Here is a 14,089-nt window from a genome sequence, read left to right as displayed (position 1 = left end):
CTGAAATTTAGGAAAATTCTCGCTTTTAATATTTTTTTTAAGTAAGACATTTCTGAGTATGTTCCTATAAGGTTTATTTTTTAAAAAATATTTTTATATTAACTTTCATTTACGTCTGATACGTTATAAATCCGATTTTAATACACTTGCTTTAAACCGTGTTATTCTTACTCTCTGGTTTGCTTTTATTGTGAAAATCTTCTCAATTTGGCGGTTTATTTTAGCATTTTTTCAGGATCATTCTGACGGTTTTAACAATTACATTTTATTACCTGCTATATTTGTAAACTGTATATAAACAATAAACCTCACTCGTTTTACACACTGGTGTAAATTAATTAATTAAATTAACTGAATTAATATAAAATAAGCCACGCTTTAAAATGAGTCAAAAAAAAAAAAAAAACTTCTTTTATTCTCAATTTATTCGCTCTTTCTTTAGTGTACAATGAACAACAGTGAGCTCAGATTTTCAAGCAATAAATCAAAGACAGCATCAGCATAAATGGAAAGCAGTGACAGAAACCTTTTTATAACAAGAGCAGATCAGCAAAGCTTCGCAAACTCAACTAAACTCAAACTAAAATACACTGCTGTGAAAGAGCATCAGAACAATGACGTTACGAAGGAGCTGCGCTGTAGGTTTCAGCTCTGTTTTGTGGATATGGAGCTTTGAGACACTAAGGGGAAGGTTACGGGGTCTTTTTCTTCTACTTCTTCCTCCCTCCTCTCTCCTTCAGGGCCAGGTGAATAACAGAGCCGTTGTTCATGTTGTAGTACGCCAGAGAGTTGGAGTCCTTGATGAAAATACCCTGTAAAAGACGAATCAGGACAGGACTTTTATTGTAGCGAGTTTTCAGACAGGAAATAGAAGCATGTGTTTAGAGGCGTGACTTTAAAGGGCCTGTATTTGTGTGTAGCATTATTTACCAAACACTGTAATGTTTATTTTTTACCTCATCATTTAACAGGCTGGTGAAAGTTACCCTGCCTTTAGGTTCAGTACATGTAAATGAGCTCTGTTCTGATTGGCTGCTCAATACTCAATAATTTAAAAAGCAGTGAGGTGTGAATGATTAATGTAACACCTTATATGAAAGGGGTGGGGCTTAAGTGCTGTGAAAAAGATGCATGCAGTTGAGTTGTATCTTGTGACATCACAAAAACAATGAATTTCCAGCTCAAATTCTGAAAACTATATGAACTTTATAAACTTTTATCTGCACTAAGTGAAAGGAATGTGGGTTTTCCGTGATTATAGGAGCACTTTAAACGTAACACAGGCGAGGTTTTACCTCATACTGAAGCTTCTGTTTACCAGCCGGCATCCCAGTGGCCTCATGGATCTTAACCTTTATAACAGACACCTGGAAAACGGCAGTGAACACAAGGGTTAAAAATTATCAGTAGACTGTATTTTATGTTCTAAACAGACACTGATCTTTGTTTATTAATCACATCAATCACAACAGTCGGGGATAGCCCTGTCCTGGCCGCGTTAAACCTGATTAAAATGGTAAAACTGTCATCATACTGACACCTAGTGGTCTCCTGAGGTACAACAACTTTAGTGAAACGTATAAACAGCTGCTGAACTCTATCAATGAGTAAAGGAATCTACTTTATCCTGTTTCTCTTATTTATATTCAGTCTACAGTTCTCTTTCCTTGTGCTGGATGTGACGGTGTGTTGTTGCGGTGCCATGGCCATTACATTTGACCCAGAATCTTTAAGAGAGACGTTCACCTGGAAATGTAAAAATACTATGTCTACTTGTAAATACATTAGATTTGTAGACAGTAAAAATGTCTATGAATTCAAACCTTGGCGTCTTCTATCTGCAGGAGAACAGCAGTGTAATCCACGTAAGTATCTCGTGACTATGGAACGTCACACATTAACCTATGCTTTGTTCCAGTCCCTTATTGGCTTCCTGGTGTATTCAAATACAGGCTTCTGATTGGCTGTAAGACGCCATGACATCAACACGTGAATTTTTACTGTCTGCAAATGTAATTTATTTAGGTGTGGTCTCAATATTTTCACTCGTCCCGACAAAAGACTCTATAAACAGTGCTGCTCTGTGATTGGCTCGCTGACTCAGGAGCTTCTGCTTTTTATTTCACATCAGAAGGATCCAGAAAGAAGAAGAGAATGCTCTGAGAAGGTCCGCTCACTACAGGCATCTGACTCAGGAGTTAGGGAGCAAGTGGTCTTCTCTCATGAGTGACACCGTGTGGTCAGATTGTGTATTAAACCAGTTTCTAGGACAATTAACGGGTTCATTCAGGGACTTTAAAGAAAGGAGCCAATTCTTCATCTCGTGTGAGTTGTGAACGTATAAATAATAAATCATCTTTATGGCAGTAATGAGCGACCGCTCCTTTTAAAGGGTCAGTCAGTGAGGTGTGGGTGTGGCCCTGTACCTGGTCGGTGAGAGGGAGAGTGAAGCTGAGCACTTGTCCACTCAGCTTCCATTCGGTCTTGTCCTGCATGTTGGGAACCTGCACTTTGACCGCCACCGGCCCCTGAGGGAGACACAGATATTTATAATTAGAGACACACAAGGACTTAGAGACACACTACCTACCCTCCTCCAGGTGTTACATAGTACAGTTTCTGCAGTGCTGAGCCCAGAGAAGCAATGACAGCCCTGTTACAGCTCAGTGGAGCATCACAATGATTTTGAAGCTGCACTTTTAAGGATAAACTATTAAATATATTACTTTAAATGAATAATATTATTAGTTCCATCTGCTGCTACTAAATTATAGCAGCAACTGCAGTAAATATAAAGCCAGAGAGAGAGAACAAATTCTACCTGTTCCCTCCACAAATAGCTTCCAAATATTGTTTATTTTTGATGCATATGACCACCATAAGACCCCCACCATCTCTTCATTACTGAATTCATCACATTAATCCTGTTATATTTCTGTTTTCAGTCCTAACGTGGTGTAGCTGTCCACACACTTCACCTTGTTCTTGCGAAGGAACTCTTCCTCCGGCATGAGGTTGTCCTCCGTCTTCATCTTCTTGCTCACAGGCTCGTCGTCGTGAGGAGGTGGGGGGTGAGCTGGGGGCATGGGGGCCGGAGCTGCACTGGGGGGCTGAGGAACCGGAGGAGCTGGGACAAATGCTGGGGAAAGAAGGACAACAGCTTTCAGTGTTCAATGTTTCTGAATCATTCAGTGGCTCAGCTGCTACACAATGCACCCAGCCTTGAGAGAGTGGGGGCTAACACATGCTTCCTCTGAGAAACCTGAGGCCACTGCTCCTTTATTAACAGCCACTAATTACTGCATCAGAGTAGAATGCAAACTGCCCAGATCTGTCACCTAAGCTGGCAGACAACCACTCTATGAGCAGTAATAGAGGAACAGGTGGCTGTTCTACCACTGCCCTCTGCAGCACAGTGTACTGACAGATTCGTCATGGGTCAACCACGAGAGAGCAGGTACCAAAAAGAACCTAGCTCTACGAACCAGGACCCAATGAAAACGCAAAGAAGCAGAGTAGAGCCGTGCAAAGTCGAGAACCACGCAGTGAAAAAGTACTTTCAAAAACTGCTGCCTCACCTGCTGGGACCACCATGGGTGGGGGTCTGGGGGCCATGACGTGCGGCGCTGTAGGGGGCATGGGAACCACGCTGATGCGAGGAGCATGAACCATAGGGGGCATCGGGGTCAGCACCTGACCAGGGGCCAAGCGCACCACAGGAGCCATGGGAGGCCGTGGGATAACGGGAACGGTGGAGAGAAGGGTGGTGCGCACAGGGGGAGGAACCTGTAAATCACAAACAAGGAAACACACGGATACATTTAGGAATAGAGCAGTGGATAACGACACTGACCTCCACAGACCAAGGCAGGGTTCGGTTCCCAGCTTAGGGAGGAACCCCAGTAAAGTCCTCACACAGGAAAATGAGGAGAAAAAGGAGCTTGTGGATGATACTGACCATGGGTGGAGGTTTGGGCATGGTGCTGATGGGGGGGCTGGGTTTGGGGATGGTGATGGTCGTGGAGGGCAGCGGGGGCTGGGGCACGTCGCTGGGTTTGCTGGGGCCGATCTTCTCCTTGTTGTCGTCTTCCTGAACCAGACCCTTGGCTTTGTGGATGGCCTCGATCTGCTCCTGCAGGGTGATGTTAGCCTGAGCGGCCTGCTGGGTACGGGCCATGCTCCCGGAGTGACCGTCCCACGTCACCTACAGAGAGAAAGAAACATCATCTACATGACATACAAAAACTGCAATAAAAACGGGGAGAGACCAAGACACAGAGACTGACAAAGACAGACAGGGACACGGACAGAGAGAGAGAGAGAGACACAAGAGAAAGAAAGAAGAGGGACAAAGAGACTCAAGAGAGAAAAGACAAAAAAGAGAGAGAGAAGACAAAGAAAGAAGAGGGACAAAAAGAGACTCAAGAGAGACAGAGAGAGAGACAAAGACTCAAGAGAGAGAAGACAGAGAGAGAGAAGACAAAGAGAAAGAAAGAAGAGGGACAAAGAGACTGAAGAGAGACAGAGACAAGAGAACGAAGAGGGACAAAAAGAGACTCGAGAGAAGACACAGAGAGAGAGAGAGATAAACAAGAGAAAGAAAGAAAGAGGGACAAAGAGACTCAAGAGAGAGAGACAGAGACAAAGAGAGTGAGAGATCAGAATCTCTTCAGTTAACCCCTTCAGTGCCCAGCCCCTGACCTTCTCCTCTGGTTTCTGGATCTCCTCCTCTCCGATCTTCTTTCCGATGGCCGTTTCCTCCACACCGAAGATATCGGTACGCCTCTCGGCCAGCTGCTTCAGGCTGCTCTCGATGTCCAGGCCGGGGGCGTACACCTCCTCCTCGATCTGCCGCTCTCGGATGCTGCGGTCTCTCTGCTCCAGCCAGCGGGGGTCCAGCAGCCCGATGCGCATGTGCTCCTGCATCTTACTCGCAAGGATCTTCTCCCCGGTGATGGGAGAGATGAGGTATTCGTCCTGAGGCTGGACGACTGGCTGCGGCTTAGAGGCTGAGAGAGAACGGAGAGAAAGTGTTAAAAACGAGGCTTGAGTATTTCTAAACTTGCGTGAGGTAACCCACAGCTCCCAGTCTGAGAGTAAAGGCAAGGCTCTCACCCTTGGGGTCGTAGTCTTTGCGGATGATGACCTGGTCTGGTGTCGGAGGCAGTGGAGGGGGCATGGGGTTTTCAGGAGGAAGAGGAGCCTTCATTCCTTCCTCCTCTTCATCAGAGCCCTAGGGCAGGATCACAGACAGTGTTGAGTAATAAGTGAGAGCTCAGCGTCATGTGAAGTGTGAGTGTCTGTTTCCTCTGAAGTTAGATCAGTTGTGGTGAGGTTCTGATGTGGTTGTGGTTACTAAAGCAGTTTCTGAATCACGTTTCTCTCACCTCGTCCATGTCTTGCAGCTGCGTGTCCTGGTCGGGCGGAGCTGCGTGACCATCCTCTCTGCGCTCACGCTCGTCCTCTTCATCCTCGCTCTCCACCTCCATCTCCACCTCCTCGCTCTCTCCGTACTTCTCGTAGCGCTCCTGGATCAGGATTCGGGCGCCCAGCTCCTCAGGGTTGGTGGGAGGAGGGAAGTTACCTACAGCAGAGAACCACTTTCATTTTGACCCCATGGCGTAATCATGTTTTTAACCACAACAACGGAGTACAGCATTCGAATAATGTGGCCAGATGCGTTTTATTAACTACAACTTCCCAGAACAAGTTCCCTGGTGTGTCTTTCTCTTTCACTGATTTGAAGATGCACAAGGCTTTGTTTATTGTAAAGAGATGCTCAAGTCCAACAAAACTAACCTACGGCATGCAACAAAGAATAATAAAGTCTTCTATCAAGACAACAACCGTAATTCTGTAATAATTCCTTGAAACAGTGGAACAGCTGGCATACAAAGACTGGCCGACTGTGTGCAGTGCTGGGGTTAAAATTAATTGCACAGCACTCGACCAAACTATAGCTACACACTTAGCACTAGCTAAGAGAGCGAACAGCTGCTGGAAAAGTCCAGACGTATGGCACACCATTGGGGCCAAAACTTCTAAGAATAGTTCACCTGGAGGCAACTAAAACACTGCATCTACACAAACAAGGTTTAGACACCTGAGATTAATGTGAGCAATAAGAGTTTATTTGCGGTTTAACTCTGTCCACGTCTCTCCTGGTGATAGTCCAGTGTCTAGTGTGAGAGGTTATTAGAGAAACCTGAAACTGTACTATGTAACATTTCGAGAAGGGCAGGAAACCACCTCTCCACTAATTTTAGAAGAGCATTGAAAGAGTTATGTACACTAGGGGGAGCCCCAGGAGCCAAAAGCCCTAATTTTACATAGTGTGCCTTTAAGAGGATACATTTTGAAAAATAATAGATGCCTAAGGTTTTGCACACTACTGTAAATAAATTACTCGTGTAGACAGCAAAGACTTTTATTTGCTAATGTTTCTAGGCGAATGATGCTATGAGGTTTTGGTCTGTGATTGATCTTTGACAGTACCTATGTAAGGGACGTAGTGTAATGAAGCAGACGCTCACCGTGCTCGTTGGGCTGGAAGTCCACCGTCTCCACAACGACAAAGTCGTGCCAGTCGATCTGAGCGTAAGCCACGCGCTCTTTCTCCTTCTCCTCTTCCTCCTTCTTCCTCTCTCGCTCCTGGAACTTGGCCCATTCCACTCTGTACCGCACCTGAACCACAGGAACATGCCATAAAAACACAGCCCTTCGTCCTTTAGTGTTTCTTAATACATATAAACACAACTATTCTTTATGAAGCTGCAGGATTGGTTCAACTCAAATATTGCTTGCAGTAATAAACATCAACATCAATTACACTGTAGCTGATTAATACTCATAATTACTACTTTATTAACCCTGAAACTTCAAACGTAAATCCTAACCAAACCCCACGTCCTGGGCAGTAAAATAGGGAACATACACAAAGTCATATAGGTCACACTTCTTTTATTACACTTTACCTGCATTAATTACTGTTTATTTATTTATATTTACACTCTGTAAAGTGTAAGATTACTCTCTGTACATTTCTGTTATACACTTCACTCCCTGCACATAAGTCATCTGTAACACAATATATGTTTATACATGTAGCACTAGACTTTTAAGTAGCTAGAGTATATAATATACACCTGGTTTTAGACCACAGTAATGTATTAGTGCGGTGTAGGGCCTCCTTTTGCGGCCGATACAGCGTCAGTTGGTCTTGGGAATGACATACACAAGTCCTGCACAGTGGTCAGAGGGATTTGAAGCCATTCTTCTTGCAGGATAGTGGTCAGGTCTCTACGTGATGCTGGTGGAGGAAAACGTTTCCTGACTCGCTCCTCCAAAACACCCCAAAGTGGCTCAATAATATTCAGATCTGGTGACTGTGCAGGCCATGGGAGATGTTCAACTTCACTTTCATGTTCATCAAACCAGTCTTTCACCAGTCTCGCTGTGTGTATTGGTGCATTGTCTTCATGATACACGACACCACCTTCAGGACACAATGTTTGAACCATTGGATGCACATGGTCCTCTAGATGGTTTGGAAGTCCTTGGCAGTGGTGCACCCATCTAGCACAAGCATTGGGGCAAAGGAATGCCATGATATGGCAGCCCAAACAATCACTGATCCACCCCCATACTTCACTCTGGGCATGCAACAGTCTGGTGGTACGCTTCTTTGGTAACTCTTCCGGATGTGGGGAAAACAGTAAAGATGGACTCAGAGAACAATACATGTTTCACATTGTCCACAGCCCAAGATTTGCGCTCCTTGCACCATTGAAACTGACGTTTGTCATTGGCGTGAGTGACCAAAGGTTTGGCTACAGCAGCCCGGCCGTGTGTATTGACCCTGTGGAGCTCCCGACGGACAGTTCTGGTGGAAACAGGAGAGTTGAGGTGCACATTTAATTCTGCCGTGATTTGGGCAGCCGTGGTTTTATGTTTTTTGGACACAATCCGGGTCAGCACCCGAACATCCCTCTCAGACAGCGTCCTCTTGCGTCCACAGTGAATCCTGTTGGATGTGTTTGGTTCTTCTTGGTGGTACGCTGACGTTACCCTGGATACCGTGGTTCTTGATACATCACAGAGACTGTCTTGGTCACAGATGCGCCAGCAAGACGTGCACCAACAATTTGTCTTCTTTTGAACTCTGGTGTGTCACCCATAATGCTGTGTGCGTTGCAATGTTTTGAGTCTCTTACCCTCTGCTAATTAACCCTTCACACTCTGCTCTTACTGGTGCAATGTGGAGTTAATGAAGATTGTCCACCAGGCTGCTCCAATTTAGCCATGAAACCTCCCACACTACAATGACAGCTGTTTCAGTTTCATTGTCCAACCCCTGTACATTATATATCAGTATATAACCATTCCCCAACATCTATACAACTATCTATATACCTCTATAAATATCAGACTTTTACCTGATCCAAAACGTCCCGTGGGTTCTCTGCCTCTCTCTTCAGTTTCTGCAGGAGCCCTTTAGGAGGGATTAGGACCTTTAAAACACACAAAAACAAAGAGATCAGAACACACCGTCATTACCTGGGGAACCATCTTACTGAAATTAACACATTACACTGAGAATTAAAAATGTTACAGAGACAGCGCTTCCCTCGGAGGCCTCTGTCCTGGGTCAGGGCTCACCTTGGTGTACTGCTCCACCAGTTTGGTGAAGTAGTTGAAGAGGCTGTGCTGAGGTCTGAGGAAGTCGAACTGATAGTTCCTCTGCTCCTTCTGCATCAGCTGCGTGAGAAACTGACGGCCGTTGCGCGCCACGAACTGAGCCGTCAGCTTCACCACGTCCAGATCGAAGGCCGAGATGGAGGGAGGGTCAGCGATGAACTCGAACTCAGGAGGGGGCTCCTTCGGGACCACGGTCTCCTGGATGACCTGTGCTTGGACCTGAACCAAACACATCACAGGGAGCGTTTGAACACTGCGCTGGCAGCAAAACAAATCTAATAAATCGTATTAATTAACGTCGACCAGATCAGTTCAGAAAAACACGGTTTGTATTTTGTGAAAAGTTACAGGGCCCGGTTCTGACCTTCTGAGGAAGCTGCTGAGATTGCTGCAGGTTCTGCTGCTGCATGACCTTGGGCACCGCTGCTGACGGCTCCTGGCCTTTGCCCTCTTTAAACTCATTGACTTTGTGGCGATAGTAGGCATGGTACGGGTCGGTGGGGTTGAGGAAATTAAATTTGGGATTGTTGATCTCATTCTGACGGATCCTCGCCTCAAACTCTGGACCGTTCCTGGAAACAAAAGACATACAAATAATCATAAAAATCAGCAGCGGATCACAGAGGAAACTTTAATTCTCGCAGATTACTGTGGACAGTGTGAAACACAGACCTGGCTACGAAGCTGGCAGTCTTGTCTACGATGTTTCGGACCTCAGGAGGCGGGTAGATGATGCCTACGATGGGCTTGGTCGCCGGTGTCTCCTCCTTCTGCTCATCGACCTGTTTTTAAAAACACAAGGTGAAGAGGTGTGTGGAGATAGATGTGGGGACTGACTGCACATTCATAGATTTATACTGAATAAAGGCGTAGAGTTATATTTAACACATATTTAACAATATTTAAGGCACTTTTATGGTATTAGTGGACTTTTATCTCGGAAATAAGACCTACATCTGTAAAACTGACGAACAGAGATTAACCAGAAAGGTGTGGGCAGGGCATAAATACACTTTAAAAACAACTACATGACGTTGTTTACAACTGAAAGAGTAAAGTTGAAAAAAAACAATGGTGATAGAGACTTATAGAATGTGTTTAACCATTAAATCAATATACAGATGGGTGTATATATATAAACAGGTACATATCCATTTTTTTTAATTAAAAAAATAAGAACACTAAATGAAAAAAATAATGAAAAACACTGTATATAGAAAATAACAGTTAATTAAACTGCACTGTTTTACCTTGTTGTTCTCCGTGGCGCTGATCTGAACAGGCGGCATGTCTGCTTCAAAAAATAGGCCCAAAATAAAGGAAAAACACACTCACATGCAGCCTACAAAGATCTTAAACGGCCCCAAATACCGTTTAAAACCCGTAAGCTGCAGAATAAATGTAACTTAACGGGTTTTAAAAACAAAAAAATAAGAATGAACGCGAGAGGCCTTCTTCCGAGGCCGAGACGAACGGTTAACACACGCTCACATCCGGGCAATCAACCGGGGAAGGAAAAAAAACCCGCAGAGAATTATGGGAAATGTAGTTCTACCCTGTTAGAGCCGCGTTAGGACTACATGTCCCCATGGTGACGGTTGAACGCAAGACATGGAAGCTAAACCAGCGCCAATGACTGAAAATAAAGCCATTTAAAAACATTTTAAAGTGTTTGAAGCCTTTTTTAATCATTTTTAAAAACCATGACCCATCTTTTAGGTCGCCAGGATTGTGTGGAGAGTCTCCGGAGAGATGTTATCGACCTGCAGGAGGCGGTTCTGGATGTTTGTTCTCGAACCGGACCGGTCCGTGTGTCTTCGTGGAAGTTCCCTGATAAACTCTCGTGTAATTTGGACCTGGTTCAGCTGCTGCAGGAGTACGACTACACGGAAGGAGATACCGAGTTTAATCAGCACTCTCATGTAGTGCTGCTGGAGCTGGTGATAGACAGGTAGACCTCTGAAAAATATTGCTGTGAGCATTTGATGGCGTTCAGTTAATAAGGTCAGACACTAAGAATGGGAAGGGACCTCTACAAATCATCAAATATATAGTGTATATGAATGTCTTGGTGTCTGGTGGACATGTTACTTTTAAAGGTGCACTAAACAGTTTCACCAGTGTTGTTGTAGTTCACCTGTCTAGCCACTAGAGGTCATGCATACTGAATCTCAAGGGGGTTGCACTACTGTGTTAAATCTAGTGGTCAAGCAGCTGAAACACAACAATAAAAAGGACATCTGCTCTTTTTTTAAACAGGTTTTGCTGGTGTCTTTGCTAAAATCACTAGTTTTTATTAGTTTTACAGTTACTTTGATCCTGTTCAAAACAAAATTAGGAGCCGAATCACCTATAGCAACTTTAATGCTATGTTACTCTGTTACAGACTAATGCTGCTCCTACAGAGTTTTAATGTCTACACAGAGCGGCTCATCGAGGGACGGAGAGCTGCAAGTTCTGGACGAACTGGACTCTCAATGTCCATTGGTCCGGTGGTGAAACGGTACTGGAACAACCTGCTCCAGCTCAGCAGCATCAAGAAACCAGGGGTGAGGTTATACATGTGTAGATTTTACCTACAGAGTCTGATACACGGATAAAACATCACAGCTCCACTGTTCCAAATCCCCACAGCCGCAATTGGTATCGCTCCATGGAGGATAAACAGGTTTATTAAGGCACTACAACTCAATCTGATTCTGCTCTTTTTCCTTCTCAGAAACTGACTAACGTAGGCAGCCAGCGTACTCCTCCGTCCTCAGCGTCCCAGAACGTTTCACCTGCAGAAATAAACACATCCACTCCCAGCGCCTCCAAACCACCATCCTCCTCTCCCCCAACCACAGCGCCCCCTTCAGGCCACAATGACCGCCGCAGTGTGGGCGCCCAGACGATGGACTCGGCCCTGGTGCCGTGTGAGGCGTGTGCCCGGGTCCAGTCGAGTCTGAAGGACACGGCCGAGGCCTGCGTGTCTCTGTGCCGGACCCTGGGTCTGAACTCCTTCCTGCAGCACCTCCTGGTGGCCGTGGAGGACTCGGCACAGCTGGGGCGCCTCACTGCGACCGATGTGGCGCAGTGGGCCTGCGAACAGCGCCGGGATATGAGCCGCATCGGGAAACACGCCGCTGAGGTGAGAGCCCGTCCACTCGGTGTTTCGACTAGCGCTACTTTCTGATCAAGGGCAGCCAATCAGAATAGAGGTCATTTACATATATCACAGTTAAAGGGACAGTACAAGTACTTATTTCTCCCCTAAAGGTGAATGAGACGGTGGACACTCTCCGAGAGAATCTAAGAAAAGCAGAGGAGAAGAGAGAGGAGCTGAAGGCTCAGCTGCGGCGTGAGAGAGAGAGAGCGGAGAAAGAAAGAAAGGAGCGGCAGAGGAAAGAGGTGGAGCTGAAGACCCGAGGAGACGAGGAGCAGAGGAGGCTCCGGGACGAACAGGAGGAGCTGAAGATAGGTCGGCATCCTGGAAAAAACAGGAATGACAGGTTTAAAACAGTCATAGAGTTCACAACCTATACTTCTGACTGCTTTTCCAGGACTCAGGGCCTCAGAGCTGCGAGTGTCTGAGCTGACGGGAGAGCTGGAGCTGCACAGGGAGACACAGCAGAGTCTACGTGAGTATGGCTGCTCTGTCAGAAACTCCTGTGCTGCTGGTGGACGGTAGAGAGACTGTAGCTCGTCTGATGTGGCACGGTTGTGTTCTCCACCTTTTAGAGCTTCACCAGTGGCCAGTTTCTGAGCACAGAGCTGCTCTTGTCTGAATATTTTTGGTCTGCTTTAAACTGCACGTGCACAGTTTGTATAACGTCATTAGAAATGTAGAGACATGGGTATAAAGACCCCCAATACCTTAGTGATGAGTTATTAAACAATTAACACTGTTTGGCTGCCATCAAACCTCACAGCAATGTCCTGACATCCACCCCCAGGAGGAGAGGGACTGTCACGGCAGCCGAAGGAGAACACACTCCTTTATTTCCGCAGAAACGCTGGCTGAGCTGATGCTGCTTCTGTGTCTGTGCAGAGTGTGAGAGAGAGTCTCTGGTGGAGGAAGTCCACGCTCTGCACCTGAAGGAGGAGAGATGGAGGGAGAAGGAGAAGAGATGGAGAGAAGAGGAGGAGCAGAGGAGGAGAGAGACAGAGACAGAGCTCAGGAACACACACACTCTGCTGGAAAAGGAGAGCGCTAAATACCGCAGCGCTCAGAGACAACACGAGGTTTGACTTTAACATTTTGAAACATTAGTTTATACACGCAGCTAGACACCCTACTCATGCCTAGTTCATTTAGGAGAGCCAATAAGAAACCAGAAAGTGGGGCTGTGCTCACTTATTTCTGAAAGAAAAAATACAACCAATAAAACAAACATCATGACCACTCATAATCACCGTTTGATATCACCCACACTTTATTCAGAATTAGTATTTAGAATACACAGAATGCTGTGCCCAGTGGTTCTGGGAAGTCTTCAGACCCACCATGACCCTGAACTGGATGACCGCTTACAGACAATGAATGAATACACTGAATGTACACATGAAAATTCTGATACGGGCAAAAATAAAACAATACATTAAAATTAAAGTGGGTGGCACAGTGGTAGGTGTAGGTAGGTAGGTGTCGCAGTCACACAGCTCCAGGGGCCTGGAGGTTGTGGGTTCGATTCCCGCTCTGGGTGACTGTCTGTGAGGAGTGTGGTGTGTTCTCTCTGTGTTTGCGTGGGTTTCCTCTGGGTGACTGTCTGTGAGGAGTGTGGTGTGTTCTCTCTGTGCCTGCATGGGTTTCCTCCGGGTGACTGTCTGTGAGGAGTGTGGTGTGTTCTTCCTGTGTTTGCGTGGGTTTCCTCTGGGTGACTGTCTGTGAGGAGTGTGGTGTGTTCTCTCTGTGCCTGCATGGGTTTCCTCCGGGTGACTGTCTGTGAGGAGTGTGGTGTGTTCTTCCTGTGTCTGTGTGGGTTTCCTCCGGGTGACTGTCTGTGAGGAGTGTGGTGTGTTCTTCCTGTGTCTGTGTGGGTTTCCTCCGGGTGCTCCGGTTTCCTCCCACGTTCTAAAAACACACGTTGGTAGGTGGATTGGCGACTCAAAAGTGTTCGTAGGTGTGAGTGAATGTGTGAGTGGGTGTTGCCCTGTGAAGGACTGGCGCCCCCTCCAGGGTGTATTCCCGCCTTGCGCCCAATGATTCCAGCTAGGCTCTGGACCCACCGCAACCCTGAACTGGATAAGGGTTACAGATAATGAATGTATGAATGAATGAATGAATTAAAATTAAAGTTCACTGCACAGTAATTTTTCAAGAGAAATATTCCCAGTACATCCAAACCACTGTATCAGTTTTGTTATTCAAATAAAATTGTATTACAATGTGTGCAATTACACATTTCCACCA

At 45.8% G+C, this 14,089-nt stretch overlaps 2 protein-coding genes across 2 annotated transcripts in view; one reads left to right on the top strand and one right to left on the bottom strand.

The window, feature by feature from the left end:
* Nucleotides 1-411: 411 nt before the first annotated feature.
* On the bottom strand, nucleotides 412-10,181 carry sf3a1 (splicing factor 3a, subunit 1). The gene is made up of 15 exons (XM_066644637.1): nucleotides 9,948-10,181; nucleotides 9,370-9,479; nucleotides 9,062-9,269; nucleotides 8,659-8,916; nucleotides 8,436-8,510; nucleotides 6,534-6,684; nucleotides 5,388-5,584; nucleotides 5,116-5,233; nucleotides 4,702-5,009; nucleotides 3,959-4,204; nucleotides 3,579-3,786; nucleotides 2,979-3,139; nucleotides 2,427-2,528; nucleotides 1,296-1,367; nucleotides 412-812 (listed from the first exon to the last, which is right to left on the bottom strand). Exons 1-15 carry the CDS (start codon nucleotides 9,984-9,986, stop codon nucleotides 711-713), a joined length of 2,355 nt encoding a protein of 784 aa, XP_066500734.1. The 5' UTR covers nucleotides 9,987-10,181; the 3' UTR covers nucleotides 412-710.
* Nucleotides 10,182-10,288: 107 nt separating this feature from the next.
* ccdc157 (coiled-coil domain containing 157) overlaps nucleotides 10,289-14,089 on the top strand; it is a 7,117-nt gene continuing 3,316 nt past the window's right edge. The window contains exons 1-6 of the mRNA XM_066644638.1: nucleotides 10,289-10,648; nucleotides 11,084-11,246; nucleotides 11,417-11,827; nucleotides 11,956-12,157; nucleotides 12,240-12,317; nucleotides 12,728-12,921. Coding sequence (XP_066500735.1) covers nucleotides 10,401-10,648; nucleotides 11,084-11,246; nucleotides 11,417-11,827; nucleotides 11,956-12,157; nucleotides 12,240-12,317; nucleotides 12,728-12,921 — 1,296 coding nt within the window. The 5' untranslated portion in view covers nucleotides 10,289-10,400. The remainder of the gene's footprint in view (nucleotides 10,649-11,083; nucleotides 11,247-11,416; nucleotides 11,828-11,955; nucleotides 12,158-12,239; nucleotides 12,318-12,727; nucleotides 12,922-14,089) is intronic.

The sequence above is a fragment of the Hoplias malabaricus genome, chromosome 14 (assembly GCF_029633855.1).
Source record: "Hoplias malabaricus isolate fHopMal1 chromosome 14, fHopMal1.hap1, whole genome shotgun sequence".
Classification (NCBI taxonomy): domain Eukaryota; kingdom Metazoa; phylum Chordata; class Actinopteri; order Characiformes; family Erythrinidae; genus Hoplias; species Hoplias malabaricus.
The sequence above is the reverse complement of the archived record's forward strand: the minus strand, read 5'-3'. Positions and strand labels throughout refer to the sequence as shown.

Excerpts from the sequence above, each read along its gene's own strand:
- sf3a1 (XM_066644637.1), bottom strand. The coding sequence starts at position 9,986 with ATGCCGCCTGTTCAGATCAGCGCCACGGAGAACAACAAG. Across the intron at positions 9,480-9,947 it reads GCGCCACGGAGAACAACAAG|GTCGATGAGCAGAAGGAGGA; the intron begins GTAAAACAGTGC and ends TTTTAAAAACAG. Across the intron at positions 8,917-9,061 it reads CTCAGCAGCTTCCTCAGAAG|GTCCAAGCACAGGTCATCCA; the intron begins GTCAGAACCGGG and ends TGTTTGGTTCAG.